Source organism: Canis aureus, chromosome X (genome assembly GCF_053574225.1).
Source record: "Canis aureus isolate CA01 chromosome X, VMU_Caureus_v.1.0, whole genome shotgun sequence".
NCBI lineage: Eukaryota > Metazoa > Chordata > Mammalia > Carnivora > Canidae > Canis > Canis aureus.
In genome coordinates this window covers 89,281,981-89,309,415 of record NC_135649.1, presented here as the reverse complement: position 1 = coordinate 89,309,415, position 27,435 = coordinate 89,281,981, and the positions used below count along the sequence as shown (strand labels likewise).

Below are 27,435 nucleotides of genomic sequence, written 5' to 3'. Positions count from 1 at the left end.
TGTCCTATTATCCTCACATGGCTTTTTCCTCGGGGGCTCTGTACATGCGACAGCACACGCATGCACACACACACACACACACACTCTGTCTCACACATGTGCTGGGAGTACTTACAAAAAATAGCATTTTGGATTTCAGCACCACAGCAGGTGTCCCAGGGGGTGCAATTGGAGGCGCACTGGGAGGGATCGTCAGGCAAAACTGGACGTTCCATTTTAGTTGTGTTGCCTGGTCAGGAAACTGTTTTTGAAATCATGATAAAGTCATGTGAACATTTAAAATTACATCCTAGTAGAGGAGTCTGAAAGGTCAGAATTTTATTTTATACTCCATTATGTACAGAACATAAAGATTATAGCCTGCATTATTTCAAAGAAAATGCATACATGATGTTACTACATGAAAAGTCAACTCCAGACCTAGGTGATATGTTTCCTTCCTTTTCTCCCACTCCGTTAATTCCCAAGGCCAATGGATTCTGCTTCCTTGGTATCTCAGGCATCTGTTCCCACAGCTCTATTTTCATGGATGCCACCAAGCTCCAGGATTTGTGACTTCTCTTGTGACCCCTAATGGTCCCTTCCAGTGGCTTCCTTTCCCAGCTACTCCATCTACCACTGCCAGGGTCATTCCAAGAAGAATGTCCTAGAGCACAGTTCTAATCGACCTCACAAATGTTTAGTGACATGCAGTAACACATGCTGTTTGTTCCCTTCCCTTCCCCTGCCAGGACCAAGACCTGGCATTCAAGGCCCTTCTTAACTGGTGCCAGCCCAGACTTCCTAGGCTCATTCCCAACTCCTTCTCTAAAACCATACTTGTCAAATTGTGTTAATAATTTTAAACTGTATTCTCTGGTGTTTTTTGTTTTGTTTTTTAAAGATTTATTTATTTTAGAGTGTGTGTGTGTGTGCGCGCGTGCGCGCGCACGCATGCAAGCTGGGAGGAGGGTAGAGGGAGAGAGAGAGAATCCTGAAGCAGACTCCCCGCTGAGTGCAGAACTGGACTAAGGGCTCCATTCCAGGACCCGGAGATCAAAATCAAGGGCTGGCCATTTAACCGGCTGAACCACCCAGTCGCCCCTACTGGTACTTTTTTTTTTTTTTTTCTTTTCAGCCACATGAATACCTATTCCTTCAAAAACTCAAATGTGTATCTTTTTGATACAAATAATGTTTCCTATAGGCTACCAGAGCAGAAGCCAAATGTTGACTATTAGCAAAGGAACATTCCTGTCCCGATACTAATAGTAAAACACCAACTGGTAAAAGGAGTAAGGTATTTGGAATTACCCAAAACAATACTAGAAACATTTGAAAGTTCTGTAAGCTTGGAAAAATATAATCAGCTGTCACCTGAATTCCATTTATAGAACTGTATATTTTCACAGGAAAGAAGAGGGATTAATCTCTTCCAGAGAAGAAATTTTTAACAAATGATATTAGGGCAATTTGGGGCATCTGAAAAAGCTAGATCCATACCTCACATTTGACAACAAGGTATATTTTAAATGGATCAAAAACCTAAAGAAGTAATTTATAAAATGAATCTACAACAGTATTAAAAGAAGCCACAGGAGCATCATTTCAGTATCCGAGAGCAGGAAGAGTGAATTAAATATATTTGTTTTAAGAGGTAAGCCACTGGTAACTTGGGTTGTCTGTAGGGAGGGAGACTAGACAGCTAGACAGGGATATGTGGGAAATTTCCCCCTGTATCACATCTTGATCTAAATTCAAAAATTAAAAGAGGGCTGTGTTACCTATTCAAAGATAAATAAAATCTTAAAAATTAAGAAAAGTAGGAGAAAAACAGAAGGTACATATAAATAGGTGGAAACCAATAAATACTGCTCCCACCCACTCCAACCTCCACAGACAGACCTTGCTTTACATAGAAGTATGCATTTCTCTGTAACTTACCAGCTCTAGCTTCATAATATGCACACAGTCCCTGAGGATGTGTGTAGGAGCTCCTAACAGCTTGGTGAAGGCTATTAAAGTGTTGGCTTTAAATGGCGGTCCTGCAACCTATAGGGATGAATAAAGCAAGTTACTCTGCATTCTACTTTGACTCTTCCCTTTTGTCGATTGTACAAGCATACTTTGGAGATGTGAGTTCAATTCCAGACCACCGCAGTAAAGCAAGTATTGCAATAAAGCAAGTCAAATGAGTTTTCTGGTTCCCCAGTACATATAAAAGTTACGTTTATACCATCCTGTAGTCTATTAAGTGTGCAATGGTGTTATGTCTTAAAAAAAAAAAAAAAGAACCTATCTTAAAAAATACTTCATTGCTAAAAAATGCTATCACTTGAGCTTTCAGTGAGTCACAATCATTGATCACCATAAGAAATAATGGGAGAGTTTGAAATATTGCGAGAAGTATCAAAATGTGACAAAGAGACAGGAAGGAAGTGAGCAAATGCTGTTGGGAAAATGGCCCTGACACACTGGCTCCATGCAGGACTGCCACAAACTTTCAATTTGTAAAAAACATTCAGTATCTACGAAGCACAAGAAAGCAAAGTGCAATAAAACAAGGTATGCCTGTATTAAAACTATGCATTAAGAAACACATACTCTTGTTTCAAAGAATTTCTCCAAAACTTGAAGTTCATCAGGTTTCCACTGTCCTGCATTTTCAGGTGTCACTTTTAGCTGAAGTGTTTGATTGGTTTTGGGACTAAGGGCTACTCTGCATTTCAGCGCATCAGTTTTAAACATGATCACTCCAGGTTCATTGGAATTTATCAGCTGCAGCTGCAAAACATGAAGGATGCACGGAGTTAAAATGTAAGACAAAGAGAAAATGAAAGTGTTGCTGAGAGAACTGTTTCAAAGGGAAAACAACTCAGCTGATAACTGTTCCCAAACAAAAATATCTAGGCACTGAGCACCATCAATTGCTAACATCCCAAAGGAACTACACATTAGGGGTCTCTCAATGGAAGAATAGAACAAAATCTATGGAATATCCTCATGAAACAACAACAAAACTTGAGCTGGAATTTGGTAGTTAGATCCGCAGGGTGGACCAATACAGAAATGTGAGGGTCAAAAGAACATGTTCAGGAATTCCAAAGGGAGGCAATCAGCAAAATCCAGACTGAGAAATTCGAGAAGACAAAGGATATGGTTTCTTCAACAAACAAATAAAATGTAGAAGAGATGGAGAGGGAGCCTACAGTTTAAAAGGGACTTAAAGACTTGTTTGGGTTCTACTGTAGACTGTAAAAACTGTAACAACTTGGGTAATCTGGACACCAACTAGCTATCTGATGATAAAGAAATGGTCTTTATGGATGAAACAACGTCTGAGATTTGCTGTCAAACCATCTGGAAGAAGCTATAGAGAAAACTATTGACAGGGGTTCACTGTTGAGGGTAGGTGATAAGAACATAGAAGTTCATACTCTTATACTATTATACTCTCAACTTTTAAGTATAAAATTTTCCATGAGAATTTTTTTTTTTTTAATGGCACAGTAGAAGAATAAAGAATACCATTATAAAATGTTGGATCTGGACTGGGACCTTATATTGGCCCAGCAGCTGGCAAATTTTTCTGTAAAGTAATAGTGAATAAATATTTTAGGCTACATGGTTTGTCACAATTACTCAATGATTCCATCATAGTTGAAAGCTGCCATCAACAATAAGTAAGTCAATGGGTGCCACAATGTTCTACTAAAACTTTACTAAAAACAGGTGGTGGGTAGGACTTGCTCCCTGGGCCAGTAGTTTACTGACCTCTGCTCTAGTGTAACACGTTGATTATGCAGATGAGCAAAATGAGGTTCAAAAAGAGCTGAAAGTTTCCATGGCTCTTAAGTGGCAGAGTGAGGATAGACCACAGGTCTCATAATCATCATTTTTTAAAATGCTAACTATTTAACTTATGTTAAAACCTCTGTAATTTTCAAATCTGTATATAAAGGTTGCAAAATAGCTTGGTGCCATCCATGGAGTGGGTATTTTAAACATTCACCATTCTACCTCATTAACACATACATATATCAAGAGTTATACATAACTAATATATACTGAGCGATACCAAGATATTACGCTAAGGGCTTTATGTGAAATACCTCCAACTACCACAATTGCTAGGAGTTATATAAATACTATTATCTACCCTTATTGAAAGGTAAAGGTTGTACTAGCCTAAGGTTGTACTAGCAGGTAGCATGGCCTGGGTACAAACCCAGACAGTTGGGACTCCAGAACTGGTAGTAACAACTCTGCACTATCTCCTGAGGGTATCATCATCGGACACAAGTCTTTTTCTTAATCAGTTCAGTTGTTCATGTATCTAAAAAGGAGCTTTCAAGCTTGTGATCATAAATAAGTTGATTTCAATGGAGAATCTGATTCAAAGTCCGCCTGCCTGCAAGAGATTCCAGAAGGCCAATAGTTGCTTGTATGCTACTCTCCGCAAAGGCTGATCCAGGGTCCATTCGTCCAATGGCACTATGGGGACCCCGTGGGACCTATCTACGGATCCCTAATGTCAGCCATAGCACAGCAAACTATAAAATGCAGGAGCATGTTAACAGAAGAATGAAAAAGAAAAATGTGGAGTCCATTTTTAATGCTAGAGCAGGGTGGAAAGCAGTTTCAACAAGCTAACAGAAGTGAGGGAACATCATCTTAGTTCAGATGTCACTCCGTGGGCCAACGTAGCACCCACCTCCAACAATCACCACCAAGGAGTTCACTAGTACCCATACCGTTTCTTGTTGAATGATTCTTTGAAGGTGCCGTCTCATGATGACCGATCCAAGGAATCTCTCAAGCGGAGAACAAAGGTAACTACCTGCCAGGCCAGGTACAAGGCCTGGTGTTGGAGAGGGCAGCAGTAAAATGTTCAAGGCACTATGTGTGAGGATGGTAGGTATGGAGGCTGCCCAGGAGCGCTGAGGTAGTTTACGAGGTGGAGGCATGTTTGTTGGCAAAGTTTGGGAACCTTTTGGGAAGGAAAACATGTCATTTCATTTACAAAAACACACGGTTCCATTGTTCTGTTTTGCTTTTATTATAAATCTTTGATATTCTAAAGCAATCCATACTGTTTTCGTTACTCCTTGTGGTGTAACAATCATGTTAGCTTCCTGTCAGCAAAATGGCCAGTTATTCTCCCTGTAGCTAGGTCCCTTGCAAAGTGATTTTATAGCAAGCCCTTTGAGGGGCAGAGTCTATTTCTTGACCCGGACTCTGGGCTGGCCTTGTGACTTACTGTGACTGAAAGGATGCAGTGGAAATGATGTGATGCCAACTACAAACTAGGATTTCGCTCATGTTCTTGAAACCCCATCCAGCCACCAAATGAACAAGGCTGTGATCAAGTATGAGACCACATGGAGCAGAGGAAGCCATGCTGGCTGGGGCCATTTTAGACCAGCCAGGCCCCAGCCCATGTGGGAGCTGACCACAGACACGTGAGTAGCAAAGCAGAGCCTGGAAAACGAACATTATGTCTGCTATTTTCTCCTGTGTTAATTTACACAACCTTGTCAGTTAACTTTAGGTGTCCTTTCAAGGTCTAGTTTTGCAGCTAAGTTAGTAGGCATAACAGAGGCACTGGGACTCACCTCAAAAGATTTCTGGAGACATTTCCCTTTCTTACATTTTGCTTGACTATGCAAATTAACTATTGTTAACCAATTTGCTAAAGGGCTAAAAGTTTAAGTTATGAAGTATCCCCATTTAATAAGTAGGTCACAACTTTCCAATGTGAGGATGAGAAAAAAATAGGTCATTTGGAGGTTAGGCTAAAATGAACACTAAAGTGATGGTGATGCTCACTTGTTCCAGCTCGAGGGGAATGAGAAGCATCTGGAACTGGAGAATGTAGTGATGGATTGGCTGGTGACATTCCAGGCATGCGTGTCGCTGGTGAGGGGCCAGACACTTGAGGAGACCCTGGCCAGTTCCCAGCTCGTCCGCTTGGTGACACCATAGTGTATGGAGAACTAGGGTCTAGGGTTCCTGTAAACAAGTAAACAGATGGTCTTCAAAACCTGTATTTTAACAACTGAAAAGTACTTGGCAGTGCTGAAATGCTCGACCCTTTACAAGGTGATCATTTTTTCTTTTGCTATTTCATGGAAGTATGATGCTTAACATGGCACATCTGAATCTCTCTATTTTGTGTAGTTTATGTACTTTTATACATGATACAACATTAGAAAGGATAAAATTTACCTTCACACAAGCTTCAACATGTGCAACATGTAACAATCTACTTTATACCATGCAACAACCTACTACTTTCAAAACCTATTTGCAAATATCTTTGAAAATGTCAAGGAAAAAAAACTCAAAGCTCATTTAAGGGCCAGAAATCTTGTATTTTTCAAGTAACCCTGACAAATTGTTTTTCATTCTATTCAAGGCTGAGGAGAGGGAAATTTTTCCCTTTTCTTTCTGAGAAACGAACCAAGAATCAAGTTTTGAAAGCAGCAAATTACTGAACAATTTGATATTTAAATTTCATCCTGTAGACACCCTTAACATATTACTTATACCCCTCTGTAACCAAATGACAAACTGAGAAAATACTTTTACCATATATCACAGAGTAAACGTTCCTAACTTAGAAGTCTTATAAATTGGTAAGAAAACACACAAGAACATAGAGGCAGGGATAAAATAAGAAATACCAAAGACTTGTGAAAGAAAAAAGGTTTAACATAATTAATAATCAAGAAATGCACATCTTAACCAATAAGATACCGTTTTTCACCAATCAAATGACAAAGATTTCTGAAAGTCATAATACCCTGTGTTGGCAATGATTAAGGAAAATAGACATCCTTGTTTGATGCTAAAGGAAATTGGTATAGCCTTTCAGGTGAGCAATTTGCAATGTGTTTCAAAAGCTTTAGAATTTCTCAAACCCTTTGAGGCAGCAATTCCACGTCTAGGAACTTACCTAAGGGAATAATCATGTGAGCAGAGATGATACCATTTTTAGTTGTAAAAAAAATGGAAACATTCTAAACATATAATAAGGAGGGCAATTAAATTATGGTATGTCAAGACAAGGGAATACTATGAAGCCATCTAGTATGATGATGTAGAGTTTTTACTGACAGAAATGTTCCTACAATATTAATACTAGAGAGTAAAATCACAGATGCTACACAGCTGTAAAAACTGAGCAAGTTCTTTATGTTGTGATTTGGCACAGCATTCAGGAAAAATAGATGAAAAAAGTAAGGCACTGAAGTATGCTGTCACGTGTGTGAAAGGGCAGAGAACACTTACAGTATCTGCTTGTCTATACATACATCATCTCTGTAAGAACACTGAATGCCTCTAGGAAGAGGAACTAGGTGGTTGGTGGCACAGAAACACTTCACTGGCTACCTCTTCTATTTTTTATTCGAACCAATTCAAAATAGAATTTTTTAGTTAGAAAGTTAAAAATTCAAGTCTCAAAACAATACATATGGTACAGTCCCAATTGTGGGGGGTGGGGTATTTGAACGGATAGACAAGCAGACAGGTGGAGAGCAGCAGAGAAGCGAGCAGGCAGGCAAGCATGGGGTGCGTGATGGGAAGTGCAAGGCAGAGTGGGGGAGGGGGGAGGAGTCCAAAGTAGATGGACTAACTGGTAGATCTAGAGATGGTGGGATCAGGACAAATTCATTTTCTTTTGTGATTTCCCCAACGAACAATGTGCTAAGTTTGCAATAAGAAAATAACTTACTTAACAAAAAACTACTTTCAAGTCAAATTCTTATGCTAATCGCGATTTCCACGTATGGACTCACCATGTGGACTAGCAAAACTGGCCCCTGGTCCTATTGAGATTCCATGCGAGGATGGGGGAGGAGTTGGAACAAATGACGCTGGTGAAGGGGCTCTCAAAGCCCCACTGGGGGAGCTGGCAGCATGCAGATTTCCTAATAAAGGAAAATAATTATAGATGATCTTCGCAGGACACATACTATGTCCTGGCCAAGGACCTCAAGTTAAGACTCTCTCTACAAATTAAAGAAATAAGCAGTAAAGCTCCCTTAAATAGCACAAAGAAAATCTGGAATGATTTTGTTACTGAAAAAGAGAGAGATCAATTCCATGGGGCCCAAATTCTAGCTCTTATATTGACTGAGCTTAAAAAAAAAAAAAAAACAAAACCCAGTGTACTTTTTTATTCACTCATTCACTCTTTCAGCAAGTGGGCATGAACGTTCATTTCATGCCAAGCATTGCTGTAGGCACTGGGGATGTAGCAGTTGCCAAGAGACAAAAATTACTGCCCTCGTGGAACTTCTATTCTAGTAGAACGAGAAAGACAACAAATGTGTATCAGGTAGTGTAAGTGCTATGGAGAAAACCAGGGCAAGGAAAGGGCGCAGTATCATGTAATGGTGGAGGTGGGTGCTGTTCTTTCTGTAAAGCAACACAAGAAGACCACTCTAAGGGGTCACATGGGTAAGTGAAGGGTAAGGTGGGCAGATACCCAGGGGGTAAGATATTCCAGGCAAAAAAAAGAGTTAGTGCAAAGGCCCCAAAGGCAGCAGTAAAAATAACAGGTAGGGGGCCGGTATGGCTGGATCTGTGGGAGCCACGGGGAAATGGGAGATGAGGACAGAGGGTGGTGGTCGGGTTCCCTAGATCACACAGGGACGTGTAGGCCACTCCAAGGACTCAGGGTTTACCCTGAATGAGATGGGAAACCACTGCAGTTTGGAGCAAAGGAGTCATAAACTACCTTCTGTTCCAGAAGGATCACTCTATAGTCATTGTGTAAAAAAGAGACTACAGGGCAGGGGCAGGTAAACCAGTTACAGGGAACAGTAATAATCCAAATGAAGGCTAGTTAATGGCTCGGTTGAGGGTAGAGGCTGAGGGTTAGAATCTGGATAAATTCTCAGTACAGGGCAGGCAGTGTCTGGGGCTGACTCAAGTGGGTATGAGAGAAAGGAGTCCAGCAAGACTCTAACAGCTCTGGCCAGGCTGCAGGCAGAAAGAGGCTGCCATTTATGGAGATGAGGTGGAGGAGGGGGGACAGACTGGGGGGTAGGCGGGTGGGAAATGTTAGAGGAGTTAAGTCTCAGCCATTGTCTACACAAGGACATGCTGACTAGACAGCTAGAAAACACAGGACTCGAGCTCAGGGTGGAGATATTAAAAAACTGAGAGCAGTGAGCTTAAAGATGGGATTTAGCCAGAGGACTAGTCTCAACCGAGGATCAGGAAAGGGGGACCTATGCTCCTCAAACCGCGAATAAATGTTACACAGAGAAACTACATTACCATCACTTTCCTCAGTATCTATGCGTTTCAAATTCTTACTACTACCTAAGAGAATTTATTTTCTACGTTCTGTGCCTAATGGAGTGCCTTACAAGCAGTTAAGTATGTCCATCAACTTGATTAACCTTTAAGCGTCATATTTAGATATTCAGCTGTGGGTTTTGCTGTGGAGATTCAATGGATAAAGTGCTCATACATACGGCTTAGCACATAGCAAGCACTGTATACCTGTCTGCTACTATAATTATTCCAAAATAATTACTTCTGCTTCCTTTACATAAAACCTCTTTCGTATCCTAGAAACACATACGCCTTGGGTTCTATGCCCACATCTCCTGTTTTGCTCCTTGCTCTCTAGCAGCTCCTTCTCAGGCTCCTACATCTGAGAAGCAGCTCCCCGTACTCCGCAGGGGCTGAGCTCACCCACTCAACTCAGCCTTCAATGACCTTCAGTGACATGAAGTAACTTCCAAATCTTCCATCTGTGGTTCCGTCACCTCTGATGAGCAGGTAAGGGGTCATCTACCCAACAAATCTGATACCCATCTTTCTTGCTAGACTTAAGCTTTAAGAGTAGGACTGGTATCTTGCTGACTGCTAAATCCCCAGCACATGGAGCATCTGGCCCAGGGCAAGAGCTTAAGTGATACCGAAGAATTGTTTGGTTAAAAGTAAAAATTAGGTATCCTCAAGCAATTTTATAGTGCACTTCATGGGGCTGCCAACAGAGCCATTTTGTTTGGACAAGCAGGTTGTGCACTGGCCTGACAGGCAGGGCACCTTTCATATATACCCAGCTTAGGAAACTTGTTCTGTAAGGGATCGTTTAGAAGGAAAGCAGCCCCCACGACTGCATTAAGGGGTGTGGCTGGATTCCCACGAAACTACAAAAACAGTCGGTGGGCAGGACTTGGCCCATGGACCTTGGTTTGTTGGCCTCTGCCACAGATTGTGTTGTGACCAGCGCTTCTCCGAGCTGGGCTTCAAGCCTGGCTCTGGGTGACAATACCTCCACTTAATTCAAACCTTTTCAAGTGCTCCTGAATCATGAACACAGCTTTCACAACCCTGCCATAAGGAATGAATAGGAGATACCTAGCCACAGATAAGGAGTGGTCTCTGAAGGTCTAGGCTACATGTGTGGTGCGTGTGTGTGTGTGTGTCCATATCTGTTCTGGATGTCAAAGTTGAACATGACAGGAGAGGAAGTAGTATCTTACCTGGAGACTGTGTGTGCATCATAGAGGGAGACTGATTAACTGTGCTGTGGTAAGATGTAGGGGGTGAAGTAAGGGGATAAGCACCTGATGATCCCGGTTGCTTGGGAAATGGCTGCAGAGAAAAAAAGTAAACGTTGGTTAAAAAGCCACCTGCATATAGTATATATAGTACAGACAGCACATAGCATTCGGCTGGTGTTAACCTTTACACATTTCTGTGGTTATGAAACAGGAAACATGAGATACGGAAATGTGTAAATTATACATCAATAACACAAGTTTTTAAAAACTCCGACTCTCAAAATATTTATTTTATTTATTTATTTTTTTTTAATTTTTTTATTTATTTATTATAGTCACAGAGAGAGAGAGAGAGAGGCAGAGACACAGGCAGAGGGAGAAGCAGGCTCCATGCACTGGGAGCCCGACGTGGGATTCGATCCCGGGTCTCCAGGATCGCGCCCTGGGCCAAAGGCAGGCGCTAAACCGCTGCGCCACCCAGGGATCCCTCAAAATATTTAAAAAACAGCAAAAACCTCATTCCTGACCTTATATTACCATTGCTTATATACCTCAAGATGGTTTTTTTGCTTATTTTATCTACCAGATCACTGATTTTTCTCTATCATTTATCTACCATTCCACTGATTATAAGATCCTCAGCACCACCCCCATGCCCTTTACTATCTCTGAAGTCAGGGTGTATCTTTGTATCTTGCAATTCATGGCACAGCATGGTTTCACTGGCAGCTTTGTTTCTGGCAGTTTATAAAAAGTAGTGCATCTTACACTTGGTGGGGTTTTACAGGCAATCAAATATGGTAGTTCAACCTGACCTCTCCTCACCCTTACCTTCATCTCCAGCCACGAAAAACCTAGGACAACATAATCCTTCCTTGTTTCTTGTTTAAGGTACAAATCACATATAGTAAAGAACACAAATCTTAGAAAATGTCCAGTCTGATCAATTTTTACAAATGCCACAGCCACAGAGATCAAGACACTGAACAATACCACTAGTCCCCCGGAGGCCTCCCTCATATGCCTTCCAAGTCTTTATCACCTCCCCAAGGTAAGCACTATTCTGACTGCTGTCACTCAAGCTTAATTTTGTCTGTTGTCATATTTCATATAAATACTAAATGTATAGTTATTAGCATCTGGTTTCTTTTGTTCAACATTAGGTCAGCAAGATTCACCATGTTGTTACATGTAACAAGAGTTTGTTTTCTCATGTTTGTATTCTTTTTTTCCATTTTTGTAAGTATTCTAGTGTACGAATGGATCCAGTTTATTCACTCATTCTGTTGCTTGATATTTGGGTAGTTTGTACTTTTTAGATAAATATGTTTGCTATTAATATTCTTGTGTTTCTTGATACATTTCTGTAGCACATATACCTAAGAGTAGAATTTTTAAGTCAAAGCTGTGCCTAATGTTCAGATTTAGTGCTCTGGAATACCGCTGAAAGGTTGTTAGACCACTTTATGCACCCTCCAGTAGTAAAGGAGTTTCACTTGCTAATACCAAATGCTGGCAAGAATTATCAATTTTCTCCTTAAAGCCATTTTTGTGGGTACGGAGTATTATCTCACTGTGGTTTTTTTTTTTAAGATTTTATTTATTTATTCATGACAGACACACACACACACACACACACACACACACACACACACACACAGAGGCAGAGACACAGGCAGAGGGAGAAGCAGGCTCCATGCAGGGAGCCTGACGTGGGACTCAATCCCGGGTCTCCAGGATCACACCCCAGGCTGAAGGCGGCGCTAAACCGCTGGGCCACTGGGGCTGCCCTCTCACTGTGGTTTTAAGTTGTATTTCTGTGATGCCAAATGATACAGAACACCCTTTCTGTGCTTACTGGCCATTTGGAAATCCTCTTTTATGATCACATGGCTAATTACCTTACATCATTTTAAGTGCACGAATCTGAGGTTAATGCTACTTCTGGTACTGTTCACCTGCCATCACTAGAAGCCTCCTCTCCCTATGTCATTATTTTTTCTTATGGACTTTCTGGACATCTTGGGCCCACCAAGGATCTCCTTGCCTTTCAACAAAGAAGCCCTGACGCCTTAAGAACCCATTAAGTTATGTGAATGTGAAGCCATTTGGAATTTCAGCAAGACATTACCTGCTGTTGGGGTGGTGGTTGAAGCTGTGATATTAAAGAATCCATCATATCTCCTCCAATGGGAGAAGGGGGATTATCGTCCTCATTTACAGACCTTCTTCGAGCATCCTGATTGCTGTCAACAAACATATTCAGGAATGTCTATGGATATAAACAAGTAGAATTCAGATTATTTTATTTAACTTTAGTATTTTTAATCATTTAGACTATTTTAACAGAAAGAAATATACTATGCCCATCACTAAAACAGAAGTTGGATACACAGCCACTATTATGAGGACAACCTGGAAGACATATTGATAATTTTGAAGGGGGGAAACTGAGGAAACTGGTTAACCACAACAGAAACAACATCTAAGTTAAAAATCCTGTCAAGTAAAAAGTATTGTGCAAGTAACAAAGTTGAAAAAGTATACCCTGGTACCTCCTCATACTAGGTCGAAGTATTTTCTTATTAACTTCTGAACCAGAAATGCAGGGGGGAAAAAAAAGTTGTATGTTGGCCATTTAAGTAACTTAAGTGACTTGGGAAATTTCCTATTTGGTGAGAGTCCTCACTTTCTAAGCTAGAAAATATGACAGGAAAACTGAATATAGGAACTAAGCCATCTTTCCTCTTTTTTTATCTGACATGACTGAAATTTTGAACCACCAAGAGTGGGACAATCTTGTTTTATGGGATATGTCATCAAAAATTAAGCAAGGCTATGAGGGTTTGTGTCTCAAGCATTTTCTTCCTTTTAATACTCTCCACCTTTCCCATCTTCAAAAACATAGATCAAAAGCTTGTCAGGATCACTCAAAAGCTTTTAAAAGTACATCGCTTGATTTCTAATAAAAGATGATGGAGTCACAACGCACCATTTTATCTTTTCCCAATACCCCACTGAAACTCCTTAAAAAAATTTTTTTAAGCAATAAGTTACAAATACAGAAAGAATGGGAGAAGAAAAAAAATAGCAATGAATTCTGGAGGCTGCAGAGCAGATGGCTGAGTGGTAAGTGAACTATCCAATGTGAGGAAGTTGTATCCTAAAGCTGGCAGGGGGGAAAGCCAAGAAGCAAAGCTATTTCCGTCCAGATCCTCAAGACACGTAGGAACTGGCAGCAGTAGACACCTCTGGAAGTGGGGATGAAAGTGGGACTAAAAATAGGACTGGCTGGAAGTCTCTTTAAGAGACAATGAAAGCCTCCCAGAGCCTCTGTCACTCTCACTGTGTGAGGTTGACTTCTACCACTCTGGTGGAGGGTCTTTTACTAGGGGGACTCTAGCATCGATGGAAAGGAATGCCGTATTAAAAATGAAGATTATGGGGCACCTGGCTGGTTCAGTCAGAAGAGCATGCGACTCTTGATCTCGGGGTTGTGAGCTCGAGCCCCACGTTGGGTGTAGAGATTACTTTAAAAAAAAAAAAAGAAGATTAAAGTTTACATACTGAATGTTGAAAATAGTAGTTTCCTTCTCTTATTTGACTTGCCAAAAATTGGGGGCCAGATGCACACCATCTATGCAGAGACTTGAATACTCCTCACCAGCCCAATAAAAAGACTTGAATCTACGGACACTGATAGTTACCCAAGGAAATGGCCAAAGCAGACCATCCTAAAGTGAAGACCATAGTCAGCAAGTCTCACCTTCTACTAAGAGCTGCGAGTTAAGCATCACTAATATGAGAGATTAAAACAAACAAAAAAAAAGCAAAGTGGATGAAATGGAGATTCTGGAGGAAGAAAAGAGGTAAAAGAAGTTAAGATAGCCATATACAACAAAGATGTCATAAAATGAACACTGAATGAACATTTAGGAACAAAAGCGAGCTCCTGGAAGTTTTTTAAAAGATGGCAAAAAAAAATAAAATAAAAAAACAGATGAAAAGGAAAAAACAAGGAAATCTCTCAGAAACAAAGAGATAAAAACAGAAAACATAAGAAAAATCAGAGGATAAGTCCAAGATACCAAACATCAGAATAGTAGTGGTACCAGAATGAGCTAACAGAGAGAACAAAGAAGAATCAAGAAATAATACAAGGAAATCCCCAGAGCAAAAGGATTTAAGTTTACAGAGTGGAAGACTCTGCTTAGTTACATAAGGTCCAAGAACTGGAGATTAAATACCTCAATTGTTATAATGGAAATAAGAAGACAATGGAGCAATGTCTTCAAAATTCTTACAGAAAATTATTGGAATCTCAAATTCTACACCTAGCCATTCTCTCAATTAGATGAGGGTAAACTAAAGATGTTTTTAGGCAAACAAGATCTCAAATTAACCTCCCACGTACCTTATTGAGGAAACCGCGCAGAAGCTATTCTACCAAAACAACGGAGTTAAACCAAGAAAAAGACCCATGGTCCATGCCACAGGGCATGCAACACAAGAGAGAGGTCAAGGACTCTCCCTCTTCACCATCCTCCTACAGATTCCTAAATCAAACTGTGCAAAGAGTCTGGAGCACTGCCATTCCAGAATGAAGGTCAGAGGACTGTAGAAGAGATTTCTTCAAGATGAAACCAGTGAGATTTCTGATATGTAAACACTGAAGGGAGAGTTATATCTATGGGAGAGACTTTAAGGCTGAATTAGTGATTAAGTATAGAGAAAGCCAGGCAAACTAGTACATTAATAATTCTCAGGAAAATAAAATGTTGAACAAGAAAAAAGTAATCATACTAAGCTTGGCAGATAGTGTTTACATATTTATAATGAGAATACTGAACAATCATCTAACCGAAATTGCTGCATAACCATACTGCAAGGATAGGAGGAAAGAAAGAAGGTGTAATGGGAGCTGCCTGGGAGGAAGAGGCATTAAGAATTAAGAAAAGAATTAAACCATGATCTTCCACTGCAAGGATGAGATAATGCCCTCGACTAAGAAGTCCACAAATAGCAATGTAAGCATGTTATTTAGAAACAGGGATGTAAATACCAAGAGAATCACCATATAAGAGCTGAAAACAGAGCAGGAAAATGGCAAGAGTGGGCTGCAAGCAACTAATTTTCCAAACAAGTCTTTGTAACTATTTGACTCTAAACAATTGAGCTATTATACAAGAATCTGCAGGGATTGTGGCCCAGGACCCTACATTTTAAAAAAATCTCATGGTTGAACTGATGAATCAAACTTTCTCAATAATCAATGAGAAAGACATTGTTGAAGTTCCTTAAAGTTCCAACTAGCAAACAGGACTCTCTTCAGTATCTTCCTTCCACCTTATTCATTACAAGGAGAGGAGATTTTATCATCTCATGCACGTAGGCACAGCGCTTTAGAACTTCTCGCTCCTTTGGAAGGACGCTGCAGAGGTGATAAACTAACACAGCTGTATAAAATAGGAATTTGTTCTTTGCCCCATTATTTTCCCCTTAAAAGAATTTGGAAATATTTATGTTTACTCGTGCTATAATATTAAAGTCGGTTACCTTTAGTCCGGGTGCAGGATAAAAACCTTCCACTAACTTGCTATTATCAAAAAGACTATAGGCACCATCTCGTATCGCCACCACTCCTCGGCTCCGGCAGTAAATATCAATGCAGTACATGTTCCTGAAGGCCAGTCTAATGTGGGTGGACGATTGGGGCAGGATGGAGAAGCACTGGTAAGCAGTGTTGGTTCTCTGGGTCAAGCCCAACATCGGCACGGTGGGGAGTTTGTTGATGGCATTTAACGGAGCCTGAGTATCAAAGAGTACCTAAAAGGAACACACACAGTAAGGGTAGCAAGTTTCTGCACAAATGCTGAAGCCTCAGAATCTTCCATGTCTAATGGTCATGAATGAGCCTAGGTCTTCCTGGCACAACCCATATGACTTTCCCTTGAAGAGAATGCAATGTACACTGCTGCATCCTCTTTGAATCAAAGAAAATTCCCCAAGAATGCAAGATATAAAGGATAAAAATATGCACCCTTGTCAATGAAGACAAGTTAAGCCCACATGATTTTTAGAGTTTTACATGGTACACTAACACTGACAGAGGCTTATGTTTACACAGATAATAAGCTTAATTACCTGTAATAACTGAACCACATTTGGGGTTTTGTTGAACATTTCTTGAAGCTGATGGAGAATGGTATTGTGACAGTTACTGCAACCTGAGTTTGGGCCAACAGTTCCCAAAGAAATGTGAAATTTCTGATGTATGGAATTCCACTGGATGCTAATCTAAATCAAAGAAATTACAGGTTTCAGAAACTGAGAAAGTAACAGATCCAAGTAAAGAAAAAACAATGTTTAAACAGTAAGGCAGAATGCCAAAGATCTACATGAGGTCTTTTTGGAAAGCCAGTCATAAGACTGGGTTCTATAAACTCCAGAAGTACTGTTACTATGGACAATTACATTCCCGGAGTAGGTGCATATTAGCCCACCCCCACTAAGTAAAACAGAAAGAGGAGGTGTTAAAAGACCAAATCTGGATTAAGCTTTGTTTGAAAATTATCACTGGTGGTTCTTATTTTTCCTTTTTTTTTGTAGGACTGAAGAAAAGTCACCCTCTAGGTGAGTGCTGTCATAAAGGGAAAGGAAGTCATTTCTAACACAGATGCTTTCAGTTTATAGATTTTAAAACACTCAAGTAATTTCTCATATTACTTGAAGTGGAAGAGTCCAGAAAGAAGCCAAATGGCTGAATTTTTATGCTAAATTTCTAGGACTTTACATATGGGTGGGAAGAAAATGAGGAAACCGAGATTACAGGGAATACCTCCCAAGATTGAGACATGATCAAAAAATGTTAATAATCATAACATGACCAAAAACATAGACATACAGTAATGTTCAAAGCCATTCATAATCTTCATTATAGTAATCACGTTGCTAACCAGGTTTGAAATTGGTGAAGAAAAAATACAAAAACCAAAAATACATTACCTTGTCCAAAGCTCATTAAGATTATAATACCCCATCAAAGAGGGCATAATTTTTGCTTTCAATTTTAAAGAGTTAAGCATTATAGTATACTAGTCTACAGTATTTATATCATCAAAGTTTTTAAAATTTACTTTTAGCCCTAATTTTTACTTGAGTCCTCAATTATTTCAAGGCAGTTTTCATAACTTTTGAATTCTTGGTTGTTTTTTTTTTTAAAGGATTTATGAGAGGAACTTCAGTTTTAAGTAGTTCATAGACTTACTGAGCTTCCCTTGGTGGTTCCATAACACAAGATAAGTTTTCGGTAATTATAGACACGGACTTCTGAGAAAATATTTAGATGAGCAGGTATGTCTAAAGAGAAAGGAAGAAAAAAGGAAACTAAGGTGACACATGCAAAACTTTAAAACCCATATTTGAAGAAGCAGGCATCTGGACAGTATCATATGCCTAGCTGGAAAAATCTCTAGATACATTAATTTCGTCAAAAAAATTTTTTTAAAGTAAAGCAATGGCATAGACAGTGGGCTTCTGTATCCATTTCTACAGAAGGGGTCTAGGGCAGGAGTGGAGACTAATGAAGCAGTATAGCACAGTGGTCAAGAGGTTCCAATTCCAGCTCTACCCTTTAGTAAATAGCTGTGCAACCTTCAGCAAGTTCCGCAGTCTCTGTGACTTGTTTTCTTCATTTGTGAAATGCGGAATACTAACACCTACCTCACAGGGGGATTGTGACAATTAAATGAGTTAACACAAGCAAACTGTCTGCTACATTGTACAGCCCATAGTAGACTCTCAATAAATACTATTATTGTAATACGGTAGAACTCGGAGTAAAATTTTCTGGGTATGTAAGAAAGTTAACAGTGGTTGTCTCTGGGGGAAAGCCTGAGGTAGAAGGGAAATTTATTTTTCATTAGATAAAAGGGCGGGGGGGATGCTCCCTTCCAAAAGGAACGTTATCACATGTACCTGGTAGAGAACGTGCAAATTCCAACACACATTCATATAATCGTGCAATGCTATTCCAGTCATTAAGGAACATTTCAACCACTTTCCTACCACCAACGGGTTCAGACAACAGGTTTTCATATGTCAGATAAACATGCCGGGATGGCCCTACAGGATTAAAAAAAGAGAATTGCTATCAATACTAAAAAGAAAACCCCAGAAATATGCAAAGACAAAGTGTGTGAAGCATCTTACCTTGCTCCCTAGTAGAAGTGCCATTAAGTGGACAATTTGCAAATACTAACTCCGCCACCCAGGTGCGGTTATTTCTACCTTGCAATCGGAAAGTGCAATCGAGAAGAGAGCGATCCAGAGCTTTCTGGGTTTCTTCATTCACACCCTTACAGGGAGGAATTCTGGCGATGAAAGATAGAGCATATGAAGTGTACTTTGCATTACAGAAAGACATGAGCACAACCTACACAACAGGCAGGGTATCACATTAGGGCTTCAGTTCAAACTCCACTACTAGGTGCTTTCTGCAAAAGAAGGAAGTGATTCATAGCAATTCACAGCAATTCATAGCACTGAACCCACTTCTACTAACACCAACACAGATTAGGACCACCCGCTTTAATGAAGTGTTTGTCTGAGTGTTTTAACAAAATGTATTTATCTTCATCCTTATTCCTGTTATTAGAAACACTATGATTCTTCAAAGTGAAAAATCAAGGACATTGGCTTTCTATGAAATCTACCTAGAACATCCTCAAGGAAAAGGGGAACAGAATACTTGTAAAACCACTCTGAGAACAGAATGATACAGTGGAAAAGAACATGGGCTTTGGAGTCAGGGACCTGCATTCTAATTCTGACCCAGTCACATTTAACCTCTGAATTTCAGTCCCCCAACTACACAATGGAGAGAATTACCTCCTAGGTCACTGATTTTAAAACATGACACCATATGTGTAAAGTGCTCATGGTAGCTGATATAATGGTATTCATTCGTATATGTTAGCTCCCTTTGCAGTAAAACCAAGTCTCATTCACTGATACCAAGACAAAATCACAGGTCTATTATCTCTACTCCCCTCTTCAGTAGAGGTAACACTCATGTGATAGAGCTTTGCATGTATCAACTCATTTAACATACTGTCACTTGAATATATCACATATAGAAGAAGAATGCATTGGCTTTAATGTCATAAAATACCTACCTATCCATTTTCCTCTTGCAGCTTTATGGACTATCTTATCATAAAACATTATGAAGTCATATATTCTCATGTTTTCACAGTAATAGATGAAATAATGAGATACTTTATATTTTTTAATTACACATTATCCTTTAACTCATAGGGAAGATGGGTTAATTCTCAGACTTGGTATAATGATTATCTATTATCTAAGTCAACAACAATGGGAAATATGGAATCTTGATTCAGGCCTCTTATTCAGAAACACCTAGAATAGGGTTTCTCAATCTTGGCAATATTGACATTTTAGGCTAGATAATTCTCTGTTGTGTGTAGCCTTGGCCTCTCCCTACCAGATGACAGTAATACCTCCTACCCACTCTTCTCAGTTAATGATCACCAAAAATCTCTCCAAACATTACCCAATGTCCCCTGGAGGGCAAATTGACAACCACTTGCCTAGAATAAACAATTTAAGAGCAAAAAAAAGAGCCAGAGGTTGCAGATGATTAAAAAAATTTGGAGGCTTAAGAAAACAGCTACACAGGTTGCATAAAAATAGAATTAACATAGTACCAAAATTTTCTTAATTAAAAATTCTACCATAGCTCCTCTTATTATTTTTATTATTTTTTTATTTTTTAAAGATTTTATTTATTTATTCATGACAGACACAGAGAGAGAGAGGCAGAAACACAGGCAGAGGGAGAAGCAGGCTCCATGCAGGGAGCCCGACATGGGACCCGACCCCGGGGTCTCCAGGATCAGGCCCTGGGCTGAAGGCAGCGCTAAAAGCTGAGCCACCGGGGCTGCCCCATAGCTCCTCTTGAATGTATAGTTTTGTTTTGAACATTTCAGAAGTTAATCTTTTGATTAACTTGTAACCAAAAGTTGATTAACCAGGGGTGCCTGGATGGCTCAGTTGGTTAAACGTCTGCCTTCAGCTCAGGTCATGGTCCCAAGGCCCTGAGATAGAGCTCCACATCGGGCTCATTGCTTGGTGGGAAGTCTGTTTCTCCCTCTGCTTGTGCGCACATGCTCTAATAAATAAAATCTTTAAAAAAAGCTAATCTTTCATACTTATTTTTTTTAATTTTTTATTTTAATTTTTATTTATTTATGATAGTCACAGAGAGAGAAATAGAGAGAGGCAGAGACATAGGCAGAGGGAGAAGCAGGCTCCATGCACAGGGAGCCCGATGTGGGATTCGATCCCGGGTCTCCAGGATCGCGCCCTGGGCCAAAGGCAGGCGCCAAACCGCTGCGCCACCCAGGGATCCCTCATACTTATTTTTTATCACTCACTACAAGATTTTGCCCAATGTTATTTGGGGTAATTACAGAAATTACATACATTGCATATATGCTTATCAATTTTGTAGGTATACTGAGAACTTTTGCCTGTCCTTACCCCTGAAAACACAACCTCAACTCATAAGAGTTATAAAACAGCCAATTTAGATAGATTTTTAATCTTGATTTAAAAAATATAAATGCAAGGACGCCTGGATGGTTCAGTGGTTGAGTGTCTGCCTTAGGCTCAGGGTGTGATCCCGGGGTCCTGGGATTGAGTCCTGCAGGGAGTCTGCTTCTCCCTCTGCCTATGTCACTGCCTCTCTCTCTATGCCTCTCATGAATAAATGAAAATTTTTTAAAAATAAAAATATAAATGTAGTAATTATCCTCCTTTCACGTAAATAGGTGTTTTGTGAAATCCATCTGGTTTGAAAATGAACACAAAGAAGCCAGAATGTTTTCAAGGAAGAAGGGTAAGACTCCTTTCAATTTATGCCGAGGGATAGCATGACCCTAACAATGCATTCTATGTCACCTTCTTTATCTGGGACACACAAGTAATTGGCTCAGCTTCAAGGAACCTGTAAACTATTTATTTCTTTTAAGGTTACAAATGTAACAGAATAAACTACAATTTTAACTTTAATCCTCCCTCACTGAGGAGGGGGAAATAAAGCTCCCCAAAAGGAAGCCTTTTGAAACAAAACTGTTACAAACTCAAAATAGTCACCAAAAATTAAGAACTGGGGAAGGTATTTCTGGGACAATGGCTTAACGTTATTTGAAAATTTCTACCAATCCAAAAAAGCTGTTTTTTGATCTAAACAGCTACACCCAACTAATTTTTCTCCTGTAATCCTGAGTATGGGAAAAAGGTAGAAACTAGGGTCTGGTCCTTTAAGGTAGATGTGGGCTAGCACTGCTCCTTTTTGGTCACCACGTGCTATCAGTTTCGTCCTGAGGGGTTCCACAAACATCAGCAACCACATTATGGAGATCACTGAACGTGCTAGTAAAGGAAGCGCAATTGTGCCTACAAGGAAAGTGAAGAGGGCTTTATAAAGGTTCCATATGCATATTCAGAAGGACTGAGTCACACAACTGATATAAGCTGAGTCACACAACGTGCAAAAATGAGTTGTGCCTATGCATTATTTGCATAAGCTACAAGAGGCAAAGAAACACAATGGACAAGATGAAAAATCCTTGTGGGTGTGGCTAGCAGACCAGCATCACTGTCCAGCAGGGTAATGTTATAGTTCGGGAGAAGGTGGGAAGTTTGCTCAAAACGAGGAACTGTGAGCAGCATGCTGCTCTTGAGACCTGTGTTATCTGTGCTGTCAGGTCAAGGCTCTTAGGAATCTATACAAGGCAACAGGCCCGTGAACTACAGCAATCAAAGGTGTTTACCATTGACACTTTCAGATACTTCAAGGAGGCCTGCTCAACAGATTCTCAAAAAGATAAGTTGAAAAAAAAAAAAAAAAAAAAAAAGATAAGTTGAATAAGAATTGAACATGTTTTTACAAAGAGCAGAAAAATGTGCTCAATTTTAAAGCTTTGAAGTATAGACTCATATTCCCATTTAGTATTAATATATCTAGGAATGAAAGCTTAAAACTTTCTAAAGAGTAAACGCATTAGAGTACTTATATGCTAATTAGACCTATGCCAGGTTTTAATTTAGTAAAATCGTGTTTAAACATTTGTTATTTACGGTTTCCTTCTTAATTTCTATACCCTATCTCCATAATGGACAGCAGGTACTAGACAAACAGATTATCTTTAATTTTCCATTTCTCTGTATATTTTCCTTTTAAGTTTTAAATAAAGAAAATAGCCAGGATGTAATAAGGACTTTTAAAAAATTATTATAATGAAGCTTAAAAAACAATAAATGCTTCCTTCTTAGGTAGGACTATATTATGGGTTCTCTCAAATTCAAGAAGGAAGAGGACTGAAATTTCTTCATAAAACTGCTGAGAACAAGATATTTTAAGACTCTTGCAAAACATGAAAAATTTAGCTATGAGACTAGAACACAAATCTTAACATTATTTATCTGCAGTTGCCAAGAAGAGTATAAAGATTAAAAAATCAAAACAAAACCCTAACTCCTATACTTTAGGCTGAGGTGATTCAAAATCAAAAGCCATTAAAAGTATACATTTTCCTATTGATTTCTATTACAAGGCTAGCTCTCTCTCTGGAGAACTTTTTGTAGAGATAACGTTTAGACAGCCAGGAAGGGAAGCTATTCTAGTTCTTCAACTCTGTCCCAAGTAAGCACCATGACACACGGGTGGAGTGCGTGCTGCTAGTCCTTCCCATCTTCCACAGAAACCAACTGTTTCCCAAGTAACAAAAATTAAAGCTCCACTGGCTCAAATTGTAAAGCAGCCATGTCTTGGCAGTCAGAGGAATTCCATAAATAAAAACTGCTTCTGCAATTTATATCAGTAAGCAACACCTAAGAGACAATACAAATGCCCACCCTCCCACACCCCCAAAACGGTTTTTTGCATCAAAAAGACTGATCTTATAAATGGCATCCTAGCTCTGCAAGTCCATCCTGGTTGCCTTACGTGACAGAGGCAATGCACTATGTTGGCTTTCCTTCTGAGCATCCTTTGCCCCTGGTCCTTGATTCATTTAGAGCCAAGACCTCTACCCATCTCCCTCTGTATACTCTTTCCTGGCAATCAATTTTAATATCCCAGCTCAATTACTATCACCTTGGTGATGACTCATACACTTCTCCTGCCCAAACCTGTTGCCTGAGCCTGAGACCCAGCCGTGCCTGGCCAAAAGAATGCACAGGCACCTCAACCCTGTGAAGCCCCTTCCAACTCACATCTTCAGTGTCCCTTATCTCACAAAACACCACCATCATCCATCGTGTGCCCAAGATAAAACCAACAGGCACCTGTGCCATTTTCTTCTCTTTCTTACCTTCAAACATCAATATCCTCGTCAACCCCTGAATATTCCACCCCCCTAAGTCCTTGCAGAACCTTCCCAGGTCTAAGCTACCAACAAGTCTGGTGTGAACCACTTCAGCAACCAGTTTCACCAGTCTTGGTCCCCTCCAATTGATCCTTGATAGGGCTTTCAAGATGAACTTTCAAAAACACCTAGCTCATGATGTCAGTTTCCCTTTAAAATTCACCTGATGGCTTCTTTGGGCCATTAGGATGAAGCCTACATTCCTTGAGGGCATTTAGAAAGCCCTCCAGGATCTGACCCCTTCCTGCTTACTGCTCCAGCCTCATCTCTCTCAACTCCTGCCACAATGACCTCCTTTCAGTTCCAGGAGGCAGAGCTCTCTTTCTCCTGCCTCCAAGCAAGAAAAACAGAAAAAGAGAAAACTGCCTGCCTCCACTTTAGCAGTTAATCCCTTCTGGCTAGAACCGCCCACTCTGTGCCTCACTGCCCACCTTCCCTCTGGCTAATTCTCCCCTCTCCTTCAGTCTGAACACAACAGGTACTTCCCTCAGGGATACCCTTTCTGGCTTCCAAACTAGCTTAAATCCTCCTGCTACATGAACCCACAGCATCCAGAAGGGCCCTAGCAGAATTCAAGCCTGATACACAGTCGCACTGAGTAAACATCCATTAAAGGAGTAAAAAGAAACGCAGAGGAAAGACGTCCTAAAATACCAAGAGTGCTGGATCTCGACTCAGCAGGTGGAAAAGCAGCCTCCCAGTCGACTCAGCAGGTGGAAAAGCAGCCTCCCCAAGACCAACACCCACAGGTTCTGAACTCTGCTTTACATGGTCTCCTGGGGGAGGGGCAGCTCTAGCACCATGGCTCTAACGTGAGGGACTGAATGAGATAGGACTGAATGAGACAGGATGGGGACTTACTTCAGTAAGCGAATTGCATGGCTGAAGCCATCACCTTCCATTTGTACTCCTTGATGGGGAATCTCCAGATTGGACAGCTGGTAAGACAAAAGCAGGTAGATAAGACCACCAATTTTACAAAGGAAACTACCTTTTCTAAGTACTAGCGTCTATTTTTGCAGCACCTGTTCTAGGGCTACTCTGTTCAAGTTACAATATATTAGGCATGCATACTGTCCTCCATTATCTGATTGCCTGGGTCTTCTATGGCAGGCTATTTATACCCACCTTGTTCCAGAAAGGTTTTAAAGCAACCCTAAGTATCTGACCGAGCCTACTCTTTAGGCCTCAGAAGGGCAAAGGTTTAAGAAAAATAACTGCCCACCAAATAGGCCATAGGAGTCCAGATTCAAAAGGAAGCCAAGTGTAGGAGGACTCCAAAACACTGTCTCTGTCCCATGGATCAGAGATCTAAATGTTCCTGGTAAGATGAAATTCAGTTATTCACATCTCAGCATAAATTACTTTAAGCAGTAAATGTGCTTGCCTTTTCCTCAATGTGGCTTTTTCACTGAGAGAAGAAAAAGCAGGCTGTTTAAGAGCTTGAGTGGGTTCAACAGAGTACTACTATACAATGTTCTTATGTGGCCCACCTGTGCAACAGGTAGAGGAGCACAGAGGAGGAGGACAGAGAAGACTATGTCTATAGGTTTTAGTCTCTGTGAGCCCTACAAAGACACAAGTTTTTTTTTGCCATTTCTAGACTGTGGGTAGAGCAGGCAGGGAGAGAGACATCACAGTGCCCCTAAATACCATGTAGCCTCCCTTCCCACCTCAAAGGTAGTAAAAATGAATGCATTCTTGTCATCAATCAACAGGGCACAATAAAAAGCCCAAGAACACAGTCAAGTAGATAGGAAGCATAGACACTGTCCATACAGTTTAGGACCTATGGCCAGTACCTGGATAAGAAGACCTTTATTAAGCTCACAATTTTAGGAGCGAGGACATCAAGAACACAAGTATCTATTTTAGGTGCCTATTTCTGGGCCTCGATTTCTCTGGGCTATTCCTGTTCTTCATAGTTTTATACTTTACTCTCTGCTTTCAGACCCTAAAGCCCTACAAAGCAAGGGTCAGCACACAACAGCTCATGGGCCAAATCCGGCTCACCACCTGTTTTTGTAAATTGTTACTGAAACATAGCCACACTCATCTGTTTAAACATCAACGATGGCTAATTCACATTACAAAAGCAGATGTGTATAGCTATAATAAGAGACCCTATGACCCACAATGCCTGAAATACTATCTGGCCCTTTATGGAAAAAGTCTGGCAATTCCTGCTCTAAAGTATGAGAGTATTCAACAAGACTATGGTCATTATTTTCTCTAAAATAATTCACTTCCACACTCCCAGAGCTCTTCTCTCTTTTTTTGTATCTTCGGTTGTTTTAGTCATACACACTTTTTTTTTTTTTAATTATCTTTTATTTTATTGTGGCAAAAGTCTCTACTTCATTCCCAATAATTTACAGAGGGAAGGAGTCTTACAAAAAGTGAAAACTTCAAAATAGAGGGAAATAATTATGGTTTTGGTGTATCCCTTCAAAGGGATGCCAATCCTTGGCCAAAGTCCTTTTCAGAAATATAAAAAATGCTCGTTTTGGGGACATCTGGGTGGCTCAGCAGTTGAGCATCTGCCTTTGACTCAGTTTGTGATCCTGGGATCTGGGGATTGAGTCCCACATCGGGCTCCTGCAGGGAGTCTGCTTCTCCCTCTATTTCTCTGCCTCTGTTTCTCATGAATAAATAAATAAAATCTTAAAAAAAAAAAAGTAGGTTCTGTTATTGCCCTTTACTATCATATTTAGAGATCATGCTGGATATCACAACTATGTATTCTTGAAAGACATTAATTCTAAATGTATTCTTTAGTCCATGTGACAAGAGTAAAAATTGGTTTAATATTCTTTGACCTGCTTCTCATAAAGGAATGAGGTCTTATTAGTGTGTAAGCAATATGTATGGCTTCACCAACTCAGAAATAAGCCACTCCTTTATCAACTAACCACCTCTAAGAGATAACACTGTACTAAGAGGTATGCAAGTAAGATGATAATACTCAAAAAATGTCCCTTTTAAATTGGTTAGACTTTACTTTCCATTTCCATAAAGAGCAGAACGCCCACAATTTGGAATCAGAAAGATGAGATAATGTTAAGTCCTGTTTTACAGATATACCATGAGATGATAGGATTTCAACCCCATCCCTCCCAAAATAAGTAAGATCACAACTATTCTGGTTCTCCTAATGGAATCCATGTAGCTTTACCAAGGCATTTTAAAAATTACTCTTTTACATAGAGTATTCAAAATTGTTTCAAAAAATTACCTCCAACCGAAGTCCTACAAATGGCATATTTGTATCACACATAGCAACAAAGTGAGCTAGAACTTTATTGAAGGCACACATTTCTCCTGATCGTTTGGTTTTCTTGGGTTCTACTGGACATGGATCATCAGACAACTAGAATTTAAGTAAAGAACACAAGTGGGTAAAGAAGTACAGGTGATGCAATTAGTTAAGAAGGTTAAACTACTGTAGAGCTCAAGGTTAACCAAAA

General features: G+C 40.0%; 1 protein-coding gene across 4 annotated transcripts in view; it reads right to left on the bottom strand.

The window, feature by feature from the left end:
• MED14 (mediator complex subunit 14) overlaps positions 1–27,435 on the bottom strand; it is a 66,261-nt gene that overhangs the window by 3,704 nt on the left and 35,122 nt on the right. For 2 of the 4 annotated variants that reach the window (XM_077888371.1, XM_077888373.1), the window contains exons 15-29: positions 27,204–27,338; positions 24,830–24,906; positions 18,723–18,883; positions 18,489–18,635; positions 17,779–17,870; positions 16,656–16,808; positions 16,068–16,337; positions 12,643–12,783; positions 10,491–10,602; positions 7,782–7,913; positions 5,809–5,991; positions 4,734–4,969; positions 2,584–2,763; positions 1,924–2,031; positions 116–241 (exon numbers count right to left, since the gene is read on the bottom strand). In XM_077888371.1, coding sequence (XP_077744497.1) covers positions 116–241; positions 1,924–2,031; positions 2,584–2,763; positions 4,734–4,969; positions 5,809–5,991; positions 7,782–7,913; positions 10,491–10,602; positions 12,643–12,783; positions 16,068–16,337; positions 16,656–16,808; positions 17,779–17,870; positions 18,489–18,635; positions 18,723–18,883; positions 24,830–24,906; positions 27,204–27,338 — 2,253 coding nt within the window. The remainder of the gene's footprint in view (positions 1–115; positions 242–1,923; positions 2,032–2,583; positions 2,764–4,733; positions 4,970–5,808; positions 5,992–7,781; positions 7,914–10,490; positions 10,603–12,642; positions 12,784–16,067; positions 16,338–16,655; positions 16,809–17,778; positions 17,871–18,488; positions 18,636–18,722; positions 18,884–24,829; positions 24,907–27,203; positions 27,339–27,435) is intronic. The other 2 variants (XM_077888374.1, XM_077888372.1) reach the window with 2 other exon arrangements.